The sequence below is a fragment of the Mastigoproctus giganteus genome, chromosome 4 (assembly GCF_048544385.1).
Source record: "Mastigoproctus giganteus isolate SK-2022 chromosome 4, ASM4854438v1, whole genome shotgun sequence".
Classification (NCBI taxonomy): domain Eukaryota; kingdom Metazoa; phylum Arthropoda; class Arachnida; order Uropygi; family Thelyphonidae; genus Mastigoproctus; species Mastigoproctus giganteus.
The window spans coordinates 113,623,982-113,639,614 of NC_143578.1; the positions used below are offsets into that span (position 1 = coordinate 113,623,982).

General features: G+C 38.5%; 1 protein-coding gene across 4 annotated transcripts in view; it reads left to right on the top strand.

The window, feature by feature from the left end:
- LOC150087000 (latrophilin Cirl-like) overlaps window positions 1–15,633 on the top strand; it is a 285,427-nt gene that overhangs the window by 117,663 nt on the left and 152,131 nt on the right. For all 4 annotated transcript variants that reach the window (XM_090372889.1, XM_090372890.1, XM_090372892.1 and 1 more), the window contains exon 2: window positions 10,478–10,597. In XM_090372889.1, coding sequence (XP_090229015.1) covers window positions 10,478–10,597 — 120 coding nt within the window. The remainder of the gene's footprint in view (window positions 1–10,477; window positions 10,598–15,633) is intronic.

Genomic DNA, 15,633 nt, shown 5'->3' on the forward strand with positions numbered 1-15,633 from the left:
ACGTAATCTCTAGAAATTTCTACACACACGCGCACACCAGCTTCCTTTTCTCTTTTTGCAGTGTAGCAACTTTATTTGGATTGTTTCCAGGCAACGCGACAGAAATGTAAATTCATCCTATTGAAATTCGAAGCGCCGTGAAACTCCCTGAATATTGCATAATTCTAGATCTGGTCGTAGTTCCTTCCGCACTTATTTCATAAACATCGGTTCTTGCAAGCGATCACTGTCAACAATACTTTTACCTCCTGCGTCTCTATCCATTCCTCCCATCCCCACTCCAGTTTTTTTTTCCCTTCCAACTTCCTTCCGTTTTTCTTTTCTTTTATCATTATTCAGTGCCTTGGTGTGAATTCTTGCCGAACAGCGGATTTCGATACTTGAGTATCTGTTTGTTTCCAAGCATTCTGTTATAATCACAAGATGGTTGTCTACTCGTGTTCGATGGCTTTTCATATGCTGTTCGCACGTTTTCCATTGTTACGCAGTCTGAAAGCAGCGCGAGTATTGCGCGCAACAAAAGAGAATCCTAACAATATCGAAAATGAACTTCAGTCGCGCGCTTTTTATATATTTACGCAACAATAGGAAATTGATCACGTGGGTACTATTTCGCGCCCTTTTTTTATATTTACGCAACAATAGGAAATTGATCCAAATGTATACAGGATTAATTAAATTTTAAAAAAAATAATAAAATGACCTTTTAAAAAAATTACCTTTCTAGCTCTGACGCTTAAACTAATCCTTTCCTGCTATTTGACACTAATAGAATTCATGCAAACGGATACGATATTTAAAGAGTTTTATCGGGAAGTGATCTAAACAGGCGTCGGCTGCTCTTAGGATTTAATTTCGCAAATAAAATAAGTAATGGCGATTGTTTATCGACAGAAGAATTCCTTAAGAGGACAACACGCTCCATCTTTTGAGTGTTAATTATCTTTCTCGAATATTATTATGTTAAGAAGGTTGAATGACGAGGGGATTGCATGTAGAATATATTGGTTAGTTCCTAAATAGCCGACTGCACCATATTACATGAACATCGCATGATGGGAGCGCATTGTAAAAAAAAAAAAGATTTACCTTGACATGACAGATAGTGTGTAATGAACTAATAAAAAAGCTTAAAATATGGAAGATCCGTTCATGCAGGGAAAGGGATTGTCTCTTTTCTAGTATTTGGGGGTAGCATTTAATGCGCCTTTTTTGTTCCTCCCCTCCCCCCCCTCTTTTGCTTCTCGTGCCCTCGAGCTGTCTTACACGATCTGTCAGAGCTAAATACTGAAAGAAATTTAAACAGAAAAGAAAGAAAAAGCAAACAATAATACAATGCGGCAAACGCTGTATCTGTCGGCACTTGTGATCAGAAAAACAGCGATATTTTGACAGCATAACACGCGGCAAAGAAAAACAAAAGATAATAATCGTAAGATTGCATGATGTCTGCTTCTTATGTTCTCCTTAAGTATCTTTTCCGCCCTTCTAATCCTCTTGTGATTGAGAGGGATGAGAGCTCGGATGAAAATTCGATGGAAGGTTTAATTGTTGCCGGTGGGGAGGGAAGGAGAAATTGGACAAATCAAGAGGAATTTTAGATGGTGGAAAGGCTGCCGGCAGGGGGGTAGTGAACAACGGATGAGGTTAAAGTATTTGATATCGGCTTTTGAATAGTTGTTACTGATTGTTAAGTCGACTAATTAAAGACTTTTAAGTACTGTAATAACAGTTGATTCAAGGAATTGACCGAATTCATTCAAAGACCAAATGATTCAAGGAAGCGAACTTTCTCTGCATCATCCAAAAGACGAATAAATAAAATAAACAGAATTCCCAAAAAGTAACTGTCCAATTCTGCTTTTAATTTAGCTTCGCGGCCTCTGCCATATTGGGAGGCAATTTATTCCATCGTTCTACAGTCCGTTGCCCATTCTTGTCTCGCCTACGAGACAAGAACCAGGGGCTCGTCCATGACCACTACGTCAGAGGAGTTTACATTAATCGTGTCCATAATTAATACAATCGTTAATCACATTTAGCGGGCACTCGGGCTTGAACCACAGTCTACTGAAACGCACGCGCGTGCCTCTGCACTTTTGCGCTTGACCGTTCGGCAACGTCGTTAGAAGCGTTAAACTTTAGTTGCCGTTTTCCGGACCATATATGAAACCGAAACCATCTTCCACACCTTGAAATCATTATCAAACTTTGATAGCTTCCCACGGATACCCTCGTCAAATCATTTATAAAAACAGAAAGGGTTAGCAGTCTTTCACGACTATTGGAAGTATCAAAAGCTGTACTAAATTCTAGACTGGTATATATTAAAACTGTTATCTGCATCCAACCGTTTACTGACCACATATCCCGTGCTTCTTTTGCTCAATTAAACTTCTAACCTCACCTGCTATCCATTTTCGCATCTTACGTTACTGGAACTTGATCACTGGTACGAATATGTTTCTGTCTTCGAGGATCGATCCATTGTTAATCGACCCCGAAAAACATCTCATTCCATTATAATCCCCTCTTTTGAAATTGAAACTCTCGCCCTCATCATTAACCACATCGTTTCTTGAGATGCATCCCATTTTAGGATATTGTGATCACTGCTTGCTATTGGTTCTCCTACTGATCCACCACAAGTTATCAATCTTTGCTTCCAGTAGATATACTCTGGTTCTGTGGCCATCTCTCTTTCTTTCGGAATATATTTCTTGTCTGTCTTACAACTGAGTTCCCAATTAAGAACACCTCCCATAGAACCAAAGCATTCTGGATCAGTGATCCATTTCTGGGACCCGATTCGGAAATGCGTCGCCCTACATGGCTTCAGAAAATTTTCATTGGCAGCTCTCCAGGTAAAATATGTTTCAGGGCATCGGCTCGTTTCCAAAAAGACTCAATCTCGCCCAACATTATGTGGTATTTCAAATTCAGTTCATCGACATCTTGCACAATGAAATAACTCTCCATCAGCTGGGAAAAGCTCGAAATACATGCGACAACGAGTGCAAGCATAAACGCCCTAACTCACGGGAGAATCACCGCTGCCAATGAGTCACAGAATCGTTTGGTAAGTTGTGACTAACTTCATGTACGCGTTTGGATTATTGTTTTAAGTGCAAGAAGTACACGAATACATAATTTATACAGTACTTTACAGAATGTTTGTGTCTGCTGTACGCTGCTTCTAACGATTGTCTTTAAGATTTTTTTTTTTTCTTTCTTTTTACTCCTTCACTATCTCAAACTTTTATTTCTGCCTTTTTCTGTTTTGTGTTACCCCCATTTTTTTTTTATTTTGCCTCTCCCTTATTATTCACCCAGAATGTACAAAGAATTTTTTCGCCTTTCGACCCGATTTCGTATTTTTTTTTTATAGCTGCTGCTTCTTTCCCATTATTTGTTCACTCTTACCTCCTTAAATCCCCGTTGCAGTACGTACTTAAACCAAGCGGAACGGCTCGTTAAGGTGGATGGAAGGGTAGCGTTAAGAGTTTTTGCATTTTTGATAATATCCGGCTTTATTTCCCTCCGATAATACCAGAGTGATAGTGATTTAATATTAATTTAATAGTGAAAAAGAAGTGCTGGAACAATGCCAATACGGCACTGGAATGAGAGAAGGAGAGAGAGGGGGGGGGCAAGAAGAAGCGTACGATCACTGAAAATTACCCAAGAAATGACAACAGTGTAATGGAACTGCAAATGGAACGGAACAAATATTAAAACTGTGATGAGCGGAAGAACAAAGACAAAAGGGATCACCTCTCCTTTAAGAAGAAACCCTTTGCGTGGCCTCATCTGCTTAATGTCTTAAAAGAAGAAAACTTGTGTAATTCGCAAGTAGCATTAATGCTTCTTTCCGTCCTATTTTACTTTTGGTTGTTCCTGTTACGCACGTGCACTCTGCGAGGACATCTCCACTTATTGCGAAGGATCGGAATATATATCCGAATCCGTACCTTCTCCATTAAGGATATTACGCGCGCGCGATTATTGTTGCCATTTAACGGTCTGAATTGTTAACGCGAAAGAGAATAGACGTCAGCAAACGTCACAATGGAAAATTTTCATTGTTGGCTAATCATTCATTTAAAAAAAAACGTTTCTGTCCATTGTTAGATTATCGTAGAATTTTCAATGACGTTTTTGGATGTGAGTCTCACACAGTGGGGATTGCGAGCTTCGTTTTTATTTCTTAAGAAAGTCAGTCCAGGTCGCTGTGGCGTAAGAATTGGCATTCTTAGTCTGTGCTGGTTTCTTACCATCCATCGAGGGCTCATTCTCCTTTTTATAACTTTCCTTAAAATCGAAAACAAATTTTCTTATATCTTTCCGATTTTATTTTAATTCTCTTTCTTTTTGTAATCGTTTAAGGGGAAAACGACTTAGCTGTTGGAGCTGACGGACCGTTACTTTGCATCCGCTGGACGTAAGCGCAACTCTCCGAAGAATAAAGGAATGGGGGGGGGAGTGAGAAAGGGGTAAGAAACGTCGTAAGCCTTCTCACGTATGCTCTTGTTTTATAGTGGAACATAAACGCATTTCCCTTGTAAATGTCAGCAAGTTTTGCAAGCGTGTCAAGAAAGTGTGCATGGCCCACTTGAAGAGATAAAGGGGTGGAGTGGAGGAAGAGGGGGGAGGGAGATTGTCTATCGTTACGCCACGTTAGCTGTTATGAGTTGACTTAGTAAAGAGCAGTGAGTAATTTGACTTTATGATGCCTATAAAGCGACTGTCTGTAATGATCAGTTAACTTGGCGTGCTCCATTTGGCTCCAGTCTGCATTCGCTGCTCTACGGTGGCCACTTAATTAGCGAGAGTTGCTGTGTTTGCTGTATGCCCCAACTGGAGGCTTACATCGGTGTCTGGGAGTGTCAGCGGGGAAACTTTATGGTCATATTCGTCTAATCTCTCCACGACGGTGCTACAAGGAGGACGAAGCGGAAAAGGATGATCAGGAAAGATAACTGATATCAGGACAAACTATTAAATTACATTTAGGAGGCAGTTCAGCAGCAGTTTGTTTTGCGTCTCGAGAGCCTTCTTCACTATCCTATTCTTTCGCACATTAGTATGCGAGTTAGCGAAGTGAGGGTCATTATTCAAACGTTCTTATGACTCCTGGACAAAGCCATTACCCACGGCCACCTTTTTCGTCACTCTAACGATGTTTAATCGGATCGTCTTCTTCATCTTCACTCCGAGCTGCGGACGAAAAAAAAAAAAAAAAAAAAACCGGAGCACCCGGAGGAAAACCCAACCCATGATTCAAATTGAGTAAAATTTCCCGAATTTCTACTGAATTCGAACACTACCGCATCTACTGAGTTCGTTATACACGTGCGCCATGCGGGGAAGCGATTATAGAGGAAAATGTCTGCAGTTTATTCATCAATGAAGATGTACACTATCTGTAAAGCTGTTGTTGAAGGGCTTTAGGAGTGTCAGCGACTAAGACCGTATTGCCCCGTGTATATTGTCTTTCTGTGGTAGATTTTCTGTTTGCTGGATGAAAAACCCGAGTTTACGGGAGGGGAAAAAACCACGCTATCCTCGCCTTCTGTAAAAGATGGGAGCCAAATGAGTGTAAAGCAGGATATGACGCAGTAAACAACAGGATTTCCCACTTGTCGCGTTACAAAATGGACAAAAAAATAAATAAATAGTTTTTTTCTCAGTTACCGTTTACATCTTCGAAGTAAATGCATTTTGAATTCTCGCTCCTAAATGCGAACCAAAAGAAACACGCTTTTGCAACACTTCCATAAGAATTCTTAAGTAATCCCCAGTAAGGAATAAGCAAAAAAAAAAAAAAAAAAATGCATTTGAAAATCACCCTCTTTTTTCTTCGCGAAGTCGAGTCACTGTTGGGCGATTTACCAAAGGGGGTGTCATTTTGCACAGTTCACCAGAGACCCCGTATTTGTGTGCGTCTTTCGTTCGCTCACAGACATTTTATATATATGATCCCTCTGTGACAATCACTACTACCAGACATTATCAGAAATGATATGGAAACCAGCGGGGGGAAAAAATCGCTATCAGAAAAAAAAAGAAAAAAAGTGTATAAAGTCCTCGACACTCGGAGAAAGCCTTTTCTGAACTTGACGTAAGAAGTATTTTGAGGGATTGCCACGTTCTCCCATAAGAACCAGTTACCAAGTGGCAAAGTAAATAGCACGGAAAGATAAAGCTGTATATACGAAATGAGCTTTTCAGAAGAAGAAGAAAGATTTGCGATTGAAGACATCCAAGAACGGAAGGTTATATGAATTTATTTAAGACATATCTGTTCGTCCTGCTCGACTTATCCAGACTGAGAAATGCTATTAAATTCACCTTGCTGGTATAGTCGATAACATCACCGAAAGACAGATAAATGAAAATTTTGTTCTTTATTGTTTAGCCAGAATTGTAAAATAACTGCTAACCCTTTTTTCCCCACAACATAATATGTGGTTCAAATTATTTGGCGTTTTTTTTTTTTTTTTTAAATCCCCAAACATTGTTCATTAGCAAACGAGAGAACAGTAAGCAGTCAATACTCTTTTTCGAGTTTTATTACGTCATTATCCGTGTTTGTGAGAATATTTTCGAAGAGATAAGCTTCCTCCTCCCCTACCTTGGGTCTCTTTTTAGACAGATATACACACAATAAAGATAATACGAGCCAAAATAGAAAGCAACTATTAAAAATTCCATTATATGTCTATGTAAGGATTGAAATTAAAGTCCACATTTTCTATAAGTTGGAAAATAAATTAGAAATTTCTAATGTAGGCAGTTTTTATGGGAACCCAGTGATGATATGACCAGTTGCACGTTATCCTATAGGCAAAAAAATACATCTGCCTAGGGCCCCGATCAGAGGAGGCCCCAAAATCACTGTTTCAAAAACTCGTCGCTGTTTTTTTGGTAATATTTTAAGTGATTTTTATCTTATGTATATAAAGTGCTTAGCATCATAATACACAGCCATTTCTGAATAAACAGAAAATTTTTAAGGTGGCATCGTTTTAGGTTATATCTCATATTGTGAATACCTTCACAACGAGTTGCCATGATATTGCACTACTTCGAATAAGTAACGCTTCACCTAAGGAGAAGACTAGTGTTACTTATTCTCAGATAGGTACCACCACCCAGACAGCACTGTTTCAGGGCTATTTGGCCCTTCGTCAGTGAGTGGGTAGGTACCCAAGTGATGCAATGATGGCAAAAACAGTTATGAAGTATAACTCCACAATATGAGAGATGCCTGATGGTGTATGATGTATTTAGACTAAGGCGCATTTAGGGCTAGAGCCTCAAGCTGCGAACAAATTTAGACTATGTATATAAAGTGCTTAGCATCATAATACACAGCCATTTCTGAATAAACAGAAAATTTTTAAGGTGGCATCGTTTTAGGTTATATCTCATATTGTGAATACCTTCACAACGAGTTGCCAGACTATATTTAGACTATATACATAGTCTAAATTTGTTCGCAGCTTGAGGCTCTAGCCCTAAATGCGCCTTAGTCTAAATACATCATACACCATCAGGCATCTCTCATATTGTGGAGTTATACTTCATAACTGTTTTTGCCATCATTGCATCACTTGGGTACCTACCCACTCACTGACGAAGGGCCAAATAGCCCTGAAACAGTGCTGTCTGGGTGGTGGTACCTATCTGAGAATAAGTAACACTAGTCTTCTCCTTAGGTGAAGCGTTACTTATTCGAAGTAGTGCAATATCATGGCAACTCGTTGTGAAGGTATTCACAATATGAGATATAACCTAAAACGATGCCACCTTAAAAATTTTCTGTTTATTCAGAAATGGCTGTGTATTATGATGCTAAGCACTTTATATACATAGTCTAAATTTGTTCGCAGCTTGAGGCTCTAGCCCTAAATGCGCCTTAGTGATTTTTATCGTAAACTGAACTTTCTACCTGCCAAAGGTCAATGAACTTAAAGATTAATTTGAAAATACGTTCTTTTTAAAAATTTGGGGCTCCCAAATTCCATTTTGCCTCGGGCCCCATGAAGGTATAACACGCCGCTGGATATGACCACGTTTTATTTATTTCAGTAACAAATCGTGCGTTTCTCGATAAAATGATCTTATCATGCTTTAACAGAATTGCTGAGGTCCCACAAGGCTCTTCGCTAGACCCACTTTTGTTTACGATGGAAACTCACAAATGTTAATATTCGATATAAGGAAAAAAACATTGATTATAAGGTTCACAAATATATGACGATCAATAATTTTGCTTTGGTGTGTCCCCATTTTAACCACAGAAAAATATATAATTTTTGGAAAAAGATACTGAAATTGTATGTAAGGTTGTACAGTTAATTCAAATGCTTCATTTTATAAATAAGTGTTTTATATTTTATAGTATTTTAGGAACTTGTGTATTGTAATCGGGGTATAACAGCTCTGATACTCGTGTTTAATTATTAAAAAAACAAAACAAAAAAAAAAACCGTACCGCAGTATAACCTTCTCACCTCCATTAGCCAGGGATGTCGGTCCGTCGGCTTATTATATTCAGCCACAGATACTTGACACCGGCACGTGGCGGTGCGTTCGATTTCCTAATAATTGCACGCCGACTGTATAATAAGCACGAGGCTCACCGAAGTCGGAATTACAGATTTGACTGACGAGGTCAGTTCAAGGTGCAAAGTTTGTGACTTTGAATAAAATAAACTAAAATAAAAAAAAAATCGATCTTCCGCTGAAATTCGCTATTTTTCTTTCCCCTAAAAATTACTCGGAAAAACTTTTATAGAAATTTCTGCATTTAATGAAAGCTATCGAAATACATAAAGATTTTTCGCCCAGAGAGAAAACTCAAAAGGAATAAAAAAAAAAAAAAAAAAAAATCGGAATTAGTTATAGAGAATTTAAAGTAATCTGTTCAGCCTTTTTGTTTGTGTATTCGCCATTTTTAAACCAGTCTGCGTAATTCAGAGTCGCGTTATTCCATTAAACACAGACGCTGTTTCCAAATCTAGTGTATTAATGTCGTGCTTCAGCGGGGGGATACATTAAGTCGATGGAACGAAGCTCGCGCAGCTCCCGTGGAAAACGGGCAGTTGGTAACTGTGTGGCTGTTTTTTGGTATTCTTCAAAAGCCAACTGAATTATTATAACGTACACTGGAAAAGTGCAAATTTGCAAAATAGAACTGCAAAGCGTTTTCATTCTTTTGACAAACAGGATGTAAATCTACTTTACTGCGGAAATAAGTCTCATCTACAGATCAGGATCAATACTTAATCATTAAGAAAAGATTGAGGGCCGTATTAAAATAATAATAATTGCGCTCTTATTTTTCATCAGCACAAGACAGAGATTGGGTTTACCACGGCAAGTTGAGACGGGAGTTCTTTGATGAAGGAAATCCCATGGGTTTGATGCTGTCTGTTCCAGTCAGTAGATTTTATATTGGTCTCGCTGTTTTGAAATCCCAGATAGCTTTAGAGTAGTGGTTAAGATTCATTGATAAGGTCGTCCGCGAGGACACTTCAGATGACTGGAGTTTCCCAGCAAGCATCCAAAACTCAAGTCCGAAGATTGGATTTCGCTACCACAGACCAGATGGTCTATCCATATGTTATAAGGAGACTAATGTCCAAATGCCTCCAGTAGTTTGCGCCTTGAAAATCCATCTCGAATTAAAACTCAGGCAACAAGCTTAAATAGTTGCTTTTGACATTGGGAGACAATAGAGTCCATATACTCAAGTCATCGATAACCAATCATCAGCATAGTGTTCCAAAGAAAAAAAAAAATCGAGGAAATTTCTAAAAGAAATCCAGAAAAGCTCATGGACGAATGGACAAAAACGAGTCTTACACCATGTTTTAAAAACCACGCTTAATATTAGTGGAAGAGGATGAAGAATCGAATAGACCACCACCATCCACACCCTATTAGCAAGGGCGATGCTCAGTGTCTTGTCACCGAAGTAACTATTGTTTATATCCCTTTCGGGCCATTCTTGAAGGTTTATGGGTACGCTTTGCGCACGTAAGATGACAAAACGCGATATCGGCCTTTCTTCTGCTCCGACTTCCCCCCCCCACACCCCCATCTTTCTTTTTCTTTCTCTCCTTTGCTCTCAACTAGTGACATAATTAACATGAGTTGTTCTTAAAATGGATGCATTTTTCTAAGACGCATCGGTATATAAGGCAGTTGTACGCGAAGTTTCGTTAGCCCTTTTAATAGCCTCGTGCATCTTCACTGACACCAAGAGGTTCCAGCGGGAAAATAAATTCGACCCGCCTGTCTGATAGGCTGTCTTATATACCGCTTGATGTCACGCACAAGAGAATGTGGTCAGTTAATGTAGTGTATCAAAGAACAGTGTAGTCATAGGCTAGGCAAAATAATGATGATGACGACTTTTTTTTTTTTTTAATCTTCTTTTATGTTTCTTATTTCTGTTCCTTTCCAGGTCTGCCTTGGAGCTGCGTTCTGATACTGAAACGAGACACAATGTGGGTGGGCCTCCTGTGTAGGGTCTTCGTCTGTTTTCTTCTGTTGGTGGCCAATACTAAAGCAGCTCGTAGAGGGGGTAAGTGCTGTTTTTATCAGTGATTTTATGATGCTAATACTATAGTGTGATGTGCGCATGCGTTATCTTTTTGACTACTAAGTGTTATTGAATTTAAAGAGTGCGAAAAGGGAGCAGGGGGCTCCACCGTTGGTTATTTATATATCGTTAGGATTTACGATGTGTGCGTGTGTTCAAAGGCTGGTTTGGCCAATTTAAACGAAAATTGAGATCAATAACAGAGCGCTTTTATTTTAAATAGCCGTATTATTTATATTTATTCAGAAATACGTCTTTATCAACTTGTTTTTAACAGGCGTACGCAGCAGTAATGTACCATAATTGGAATTCTACCAAAGTCTTCGAGAAGTAGCTAAATTCCAACAAAATATACATTTACATACACATCAGAGAATGATTTGATTCTTAATTACCAAGAAGGGAAGGAAACGGATGAGGCATTTTGAGCACCAACTCTTCAGTTCCATCCTTGCATAAATTGGTCCGCATTAGCGTCGTAAGTTTAATGACGAAGGTAAGCTCTTCCAGCTAATGTTAATGCCCTCTTAATGGAGTGTAATAAATTTGTATTCGACGTCCCGTTAACTGTAAGAGAGAGAGATTCTTTAAAACGACTTAAAAGAAACCTTGGAATAAGAAAATACATCGCTTTCTACTTATTGTGAGTCTAAGAAAGACAAGCTGTTCTTTTTTTTCTTCTCTCTCTCTCTCTGAATAGCCGTAAGTGGTCATTAACAGTCGTTAATACAGATAACCACATCACTAATGGTTAGCATTAAACACAGGATTTCCTGTGTGTATGTTTTCTAGATAGCCATATCATCGATATAAATTTCTACCTCCATTTCAGATTAACCATTGCCTTTCATAATGGAAGGATGCGACCATAATAGCTAGAAATCACGTGATCCCACGTAACTATAGTTTTTGAGGGAGTGGAAGGAGTCTCTGACTATTCATTTTCATTACCAAACTGGAGAATATCGGCTAACCATGATATATATATATATATATATTTTTTTTTTTTATTTATTAGACGAATACTTAGCATAACAACATTGACCTCAGGAATGCACGTAGGATTTTCATAAAAATCTTCGCTTATTTAACCCGAAAATTGATTTCGATATAGGTACGGGCAGAATTTCCATTTTTTTTTTTTTTTTTTTTTTGCCTTCAATCAATTTTGAATTCTGATTTCACCAACGGCGCTTATCTGAAATCGGAAAGGGACGAAGTTCATTCGGCGGGTAACTCCTCGTAATATTGATATTCACTCCTTCCGGTCGATATATATACGGAAACGCACAGCCGCACTCCTGGCCATGTTATAGCGAAACAACATTGTCTGAAGGACTACGTACCATCCTAACTGTATGGTGTTGTCTATTAATATTATATTTATTTGACTTGTTATGAGCGTAGGGAGAAGGCCGTGCAAAATTCATGTACTGACGTTTATTCCTACGACAGATATGTTTTCTTAGGAAATCGATATCCTGCCTCTCTCTCTCTCTCTCTCTCTCTCTCTCTCTGCTCGCTTACTCTCCAGCGTGAGATAAACCGGAGCTTGAAGTTGGCTACCAACCAAGCTATTCCTGCAAAGCCTTAAGCAGAGCTGGATTGTCGTGGACCAATGCGAAAACGCTAATTAGGTCCTCTGAGGATTAGCGGTACAAGGCTAGCGATTTCAGTTCACAAGAAGACCATGTAAACGCTGATTAAAATGGATTCATTTTCCTCGATGCTCGAGAAAATAATCCTTTACTAATACCTGTTGTCTTAAAAAAAAAACAAACACGATGGGGAGAAAAAACCTTCCATCGTATATCGTAATTACCATTGTTTCTTTTCCGTGCTGACCTCTGAGCGTGTTTTTTCGTGACTTCTCTTTTCATTTTCCCGCGCGCTGCTTTGATGGCTGTCACTTTTTTTTTTTTTTTTTCTCCTCTCCCTCCGTTTTTCTTTCTTTCTTTCTTTCTTCCTGGCCTGCGTTATAAGTCCGGGACACCAATGGTGGTATTAGTCGGAAATCGCTCGGTTATTGATTTAAGGTCTTGCAATTCGTATAATACTTGGACCAAGTTGTTTTCCGGTGAGTTTAATGAAGTCCATGACACGAGCACAAAGCCTGTAACTTAATGTCGGAGAAAAAGGAAAGCCAACACGCAAAATCATAATCAACATTTATATGAATTATAAATATTATATCTATCTGAAACTTTCTTTCTGTCTATCTATCTCTGAGTACACACGGAGAGAAAATTACACCGAGTATCGTTTCTTCTTACTACTGCCTGTTAGATAATCGGCGTAATAGACTGAATATAGCTTTAAGAAATCGAACAATACCGAAATTGTTTCGTCGAATTAAAATTTTCCCTTTGAAGGAGACCACATTGAATATTGATAACAATAATAGCATTTGTAGATTTTATAAAACCCTCCAAACACTAAAGGTATTAGAATCTATAGTATTTAAGAATGGAATCTAGAAGCATGTGAAAGAGAGAGGTTTTGGGGGCACATCTGGGAACAATATTGCATGGTAGGGTGGATTTGCGATTTGTTCAGAGTGAACAGCTGTTTGGAAGAAAAGTAACGCCGAGAGAGAAAGAGAAAACCCATTTTTTAGATGCAGAGGAAGCGATATTTGTAATGCGCTTTATGCCAAGAGAGATTAGAAGTCAGGGTAATCCTGAGTGAAGATATTCGATCTTGTCTATAAATCAGTGTCATTGAAGATAAGCATAGGAAGAGAAGAATCTTTTTTGCGAGATATAAGACGGGACTAAGTTTTAAAGGATTAAAATCGACTAAGTTGTCTTTGCCCCACTGGAAAATTACCTGGAGATTAGCATTTAAGGAATTGGTAGTGGGTATTCGAGTGGTCGGGAGTGCAGTAGCACAGGCTCTTTGAGTAGACTAGGGCTCAAGCCCCTGACTGCTAAATACGATTGATCTGCCAACTCGCACTAGACCAGCGTGGCAGATTATGGTCCTTTTTCCTCAACATGTATCGTTGAGAAGGCTTCCATCCTGCAGTGGGTTGATAATGGCTGCAGTTTACCTTTTATTTGAGAAGTTGAAGCTGTTTATGCAGGGCAAGGTGCTATCATCAGCAAAACTATAGATAGAACCTTTGGTCAATGGAAGAATGTCATTAATATAGAAGAGAAAAAAAGAACTGAACCTTGGGGAATACCATCATTAGTAAAGAAGTTAGAAGGATAGAGCTCCATCTACCATGAGGGAGAAAACTGGATACACAATTGTAAAAAGCATATGGCAATTGCTTTAGAAGATCTTTATGATCAAATTTTCAATGATCCAGTGACATCAGTGATAATTTTACGGATCCGGCTATCAAGTTTTGGAATGGAAATTTTCCATTTCTTCTTTATATGCTGTATTACACATGTTTCTATTTGTGGTCAATCAGTCGGACAAATATTGTTAAACAAAATTCTACCACAATTCCAAATCCAATGTCCTAAGTCCACAGATTTTTTCCCTCCTCATGTTCATTATTCTGTTCCTTTGTCCTCTATGGTTATGTCATTGGACATTTTGCACCTGCTGACCATTAGAATTAAATCCATATTCGCTTCCTACCTATGAAAATTGCCACGCTTAGTTGATTCGCTTATTTTACAAAGAATTATTGAGAGCAATCTATTCCGTTCTCTAAAAGCCAAGATATGTTCAGATTTTTCTAGACTCCGAGATAAAAACTTTTATTTTTTATGCAAACTTCTTGGGCTGTGAGGGATAATAGAAGGTATAAATAGCTATTATAATTCAAATGATCCATAAATATCCATACACAAAAAACTGACAGCTCGTTTTCTTTCCCCCAATGGGACTAAACTGTCTTTGATCACGATCTTTGAGACCCTAAGTGTAAAAAAAACTTCGCTGTTGGAGAAGCGCGTGAAAATATGCTTCTTATAATGTTAACTTTATCCAAGCCATATCTAGCATGTAATCTGCTACTTTTTCACTTGAACTCATTGTTTCTGCCTGTTATTAAATACAGATTAATTTATATGATTGTAAAAGGAGATTTGCCGATCCTCTTTTTTGTCTGTCCTAAATTAGGCGGCCATACCTTCATTATTTACCTCCCGTAAGCTCTCCCTCGGACAGAAAAACTCAGTTATCAGCTTTGTGTAATAACAAGACTGTCTATCATTAGCTTCTAATCGATAAGGAAACCCCTCGAAGACGAACCCCACCTCCACCATTATTTATGCCAACTAATGCACACAAATCCATGCCACAATTGTGGTAATTTACTGACAATTAGCGCTCCCAACCAGGAATTGATGTACGGATGCCCCTTTTCTTGGTCAGCACGTAATTTTTCTTTCTTTTTTAAACCTCAACCCACATGCAAAGATTCGGTAACGTCTGCTTACGTGCTGCCTACAGATCTTGGCTCCTAAATTACTCCAGAACCTTACAGCCTCTGGGCAACTAATCCTGGAAGTGATGAGCTCCCATCCCAGAACATGGCTTTAGTCGAAGAAAAAGAGGCCATAAACCCGTTTACGGTCACTGCGTAGAGCTGATAAACAGGTGGTGAGGAAAGAACGACAGAGAGAGAGAGAGAGAGAGAGAAAGAGATTAATATTGTGTGTATGTGTACACGCGCAAATCAAACTTCAAAGAACGATCAAACGCCACCCTAAAAGACATTAAACGTACTAATGGCAGTCATACGCTCTCTGTATAATTCTATAAAAACGTTTATTGCTTGTTCAACAAGTTTTTCGAGACGAATAATTTACTGGGAGGTCTTTATAGATTGTATAGTTTCTAGATAAATGCGCCTCATGGTGTTAAAATATAGTAAAATCTCGTTATAATGAACTTTAGGAGGTGCAGGAATAATTTTATTCTAATGAATATCGCTGACAATTATTTCAAAAGAACCATTGTTTGTTCCAATAAATTATGGTGCGCTTTACTGCCCATTTTATGATACGTAGAAGCAGAATTTTTGCTTTATTTTTTGCTTAAATATTGACTTT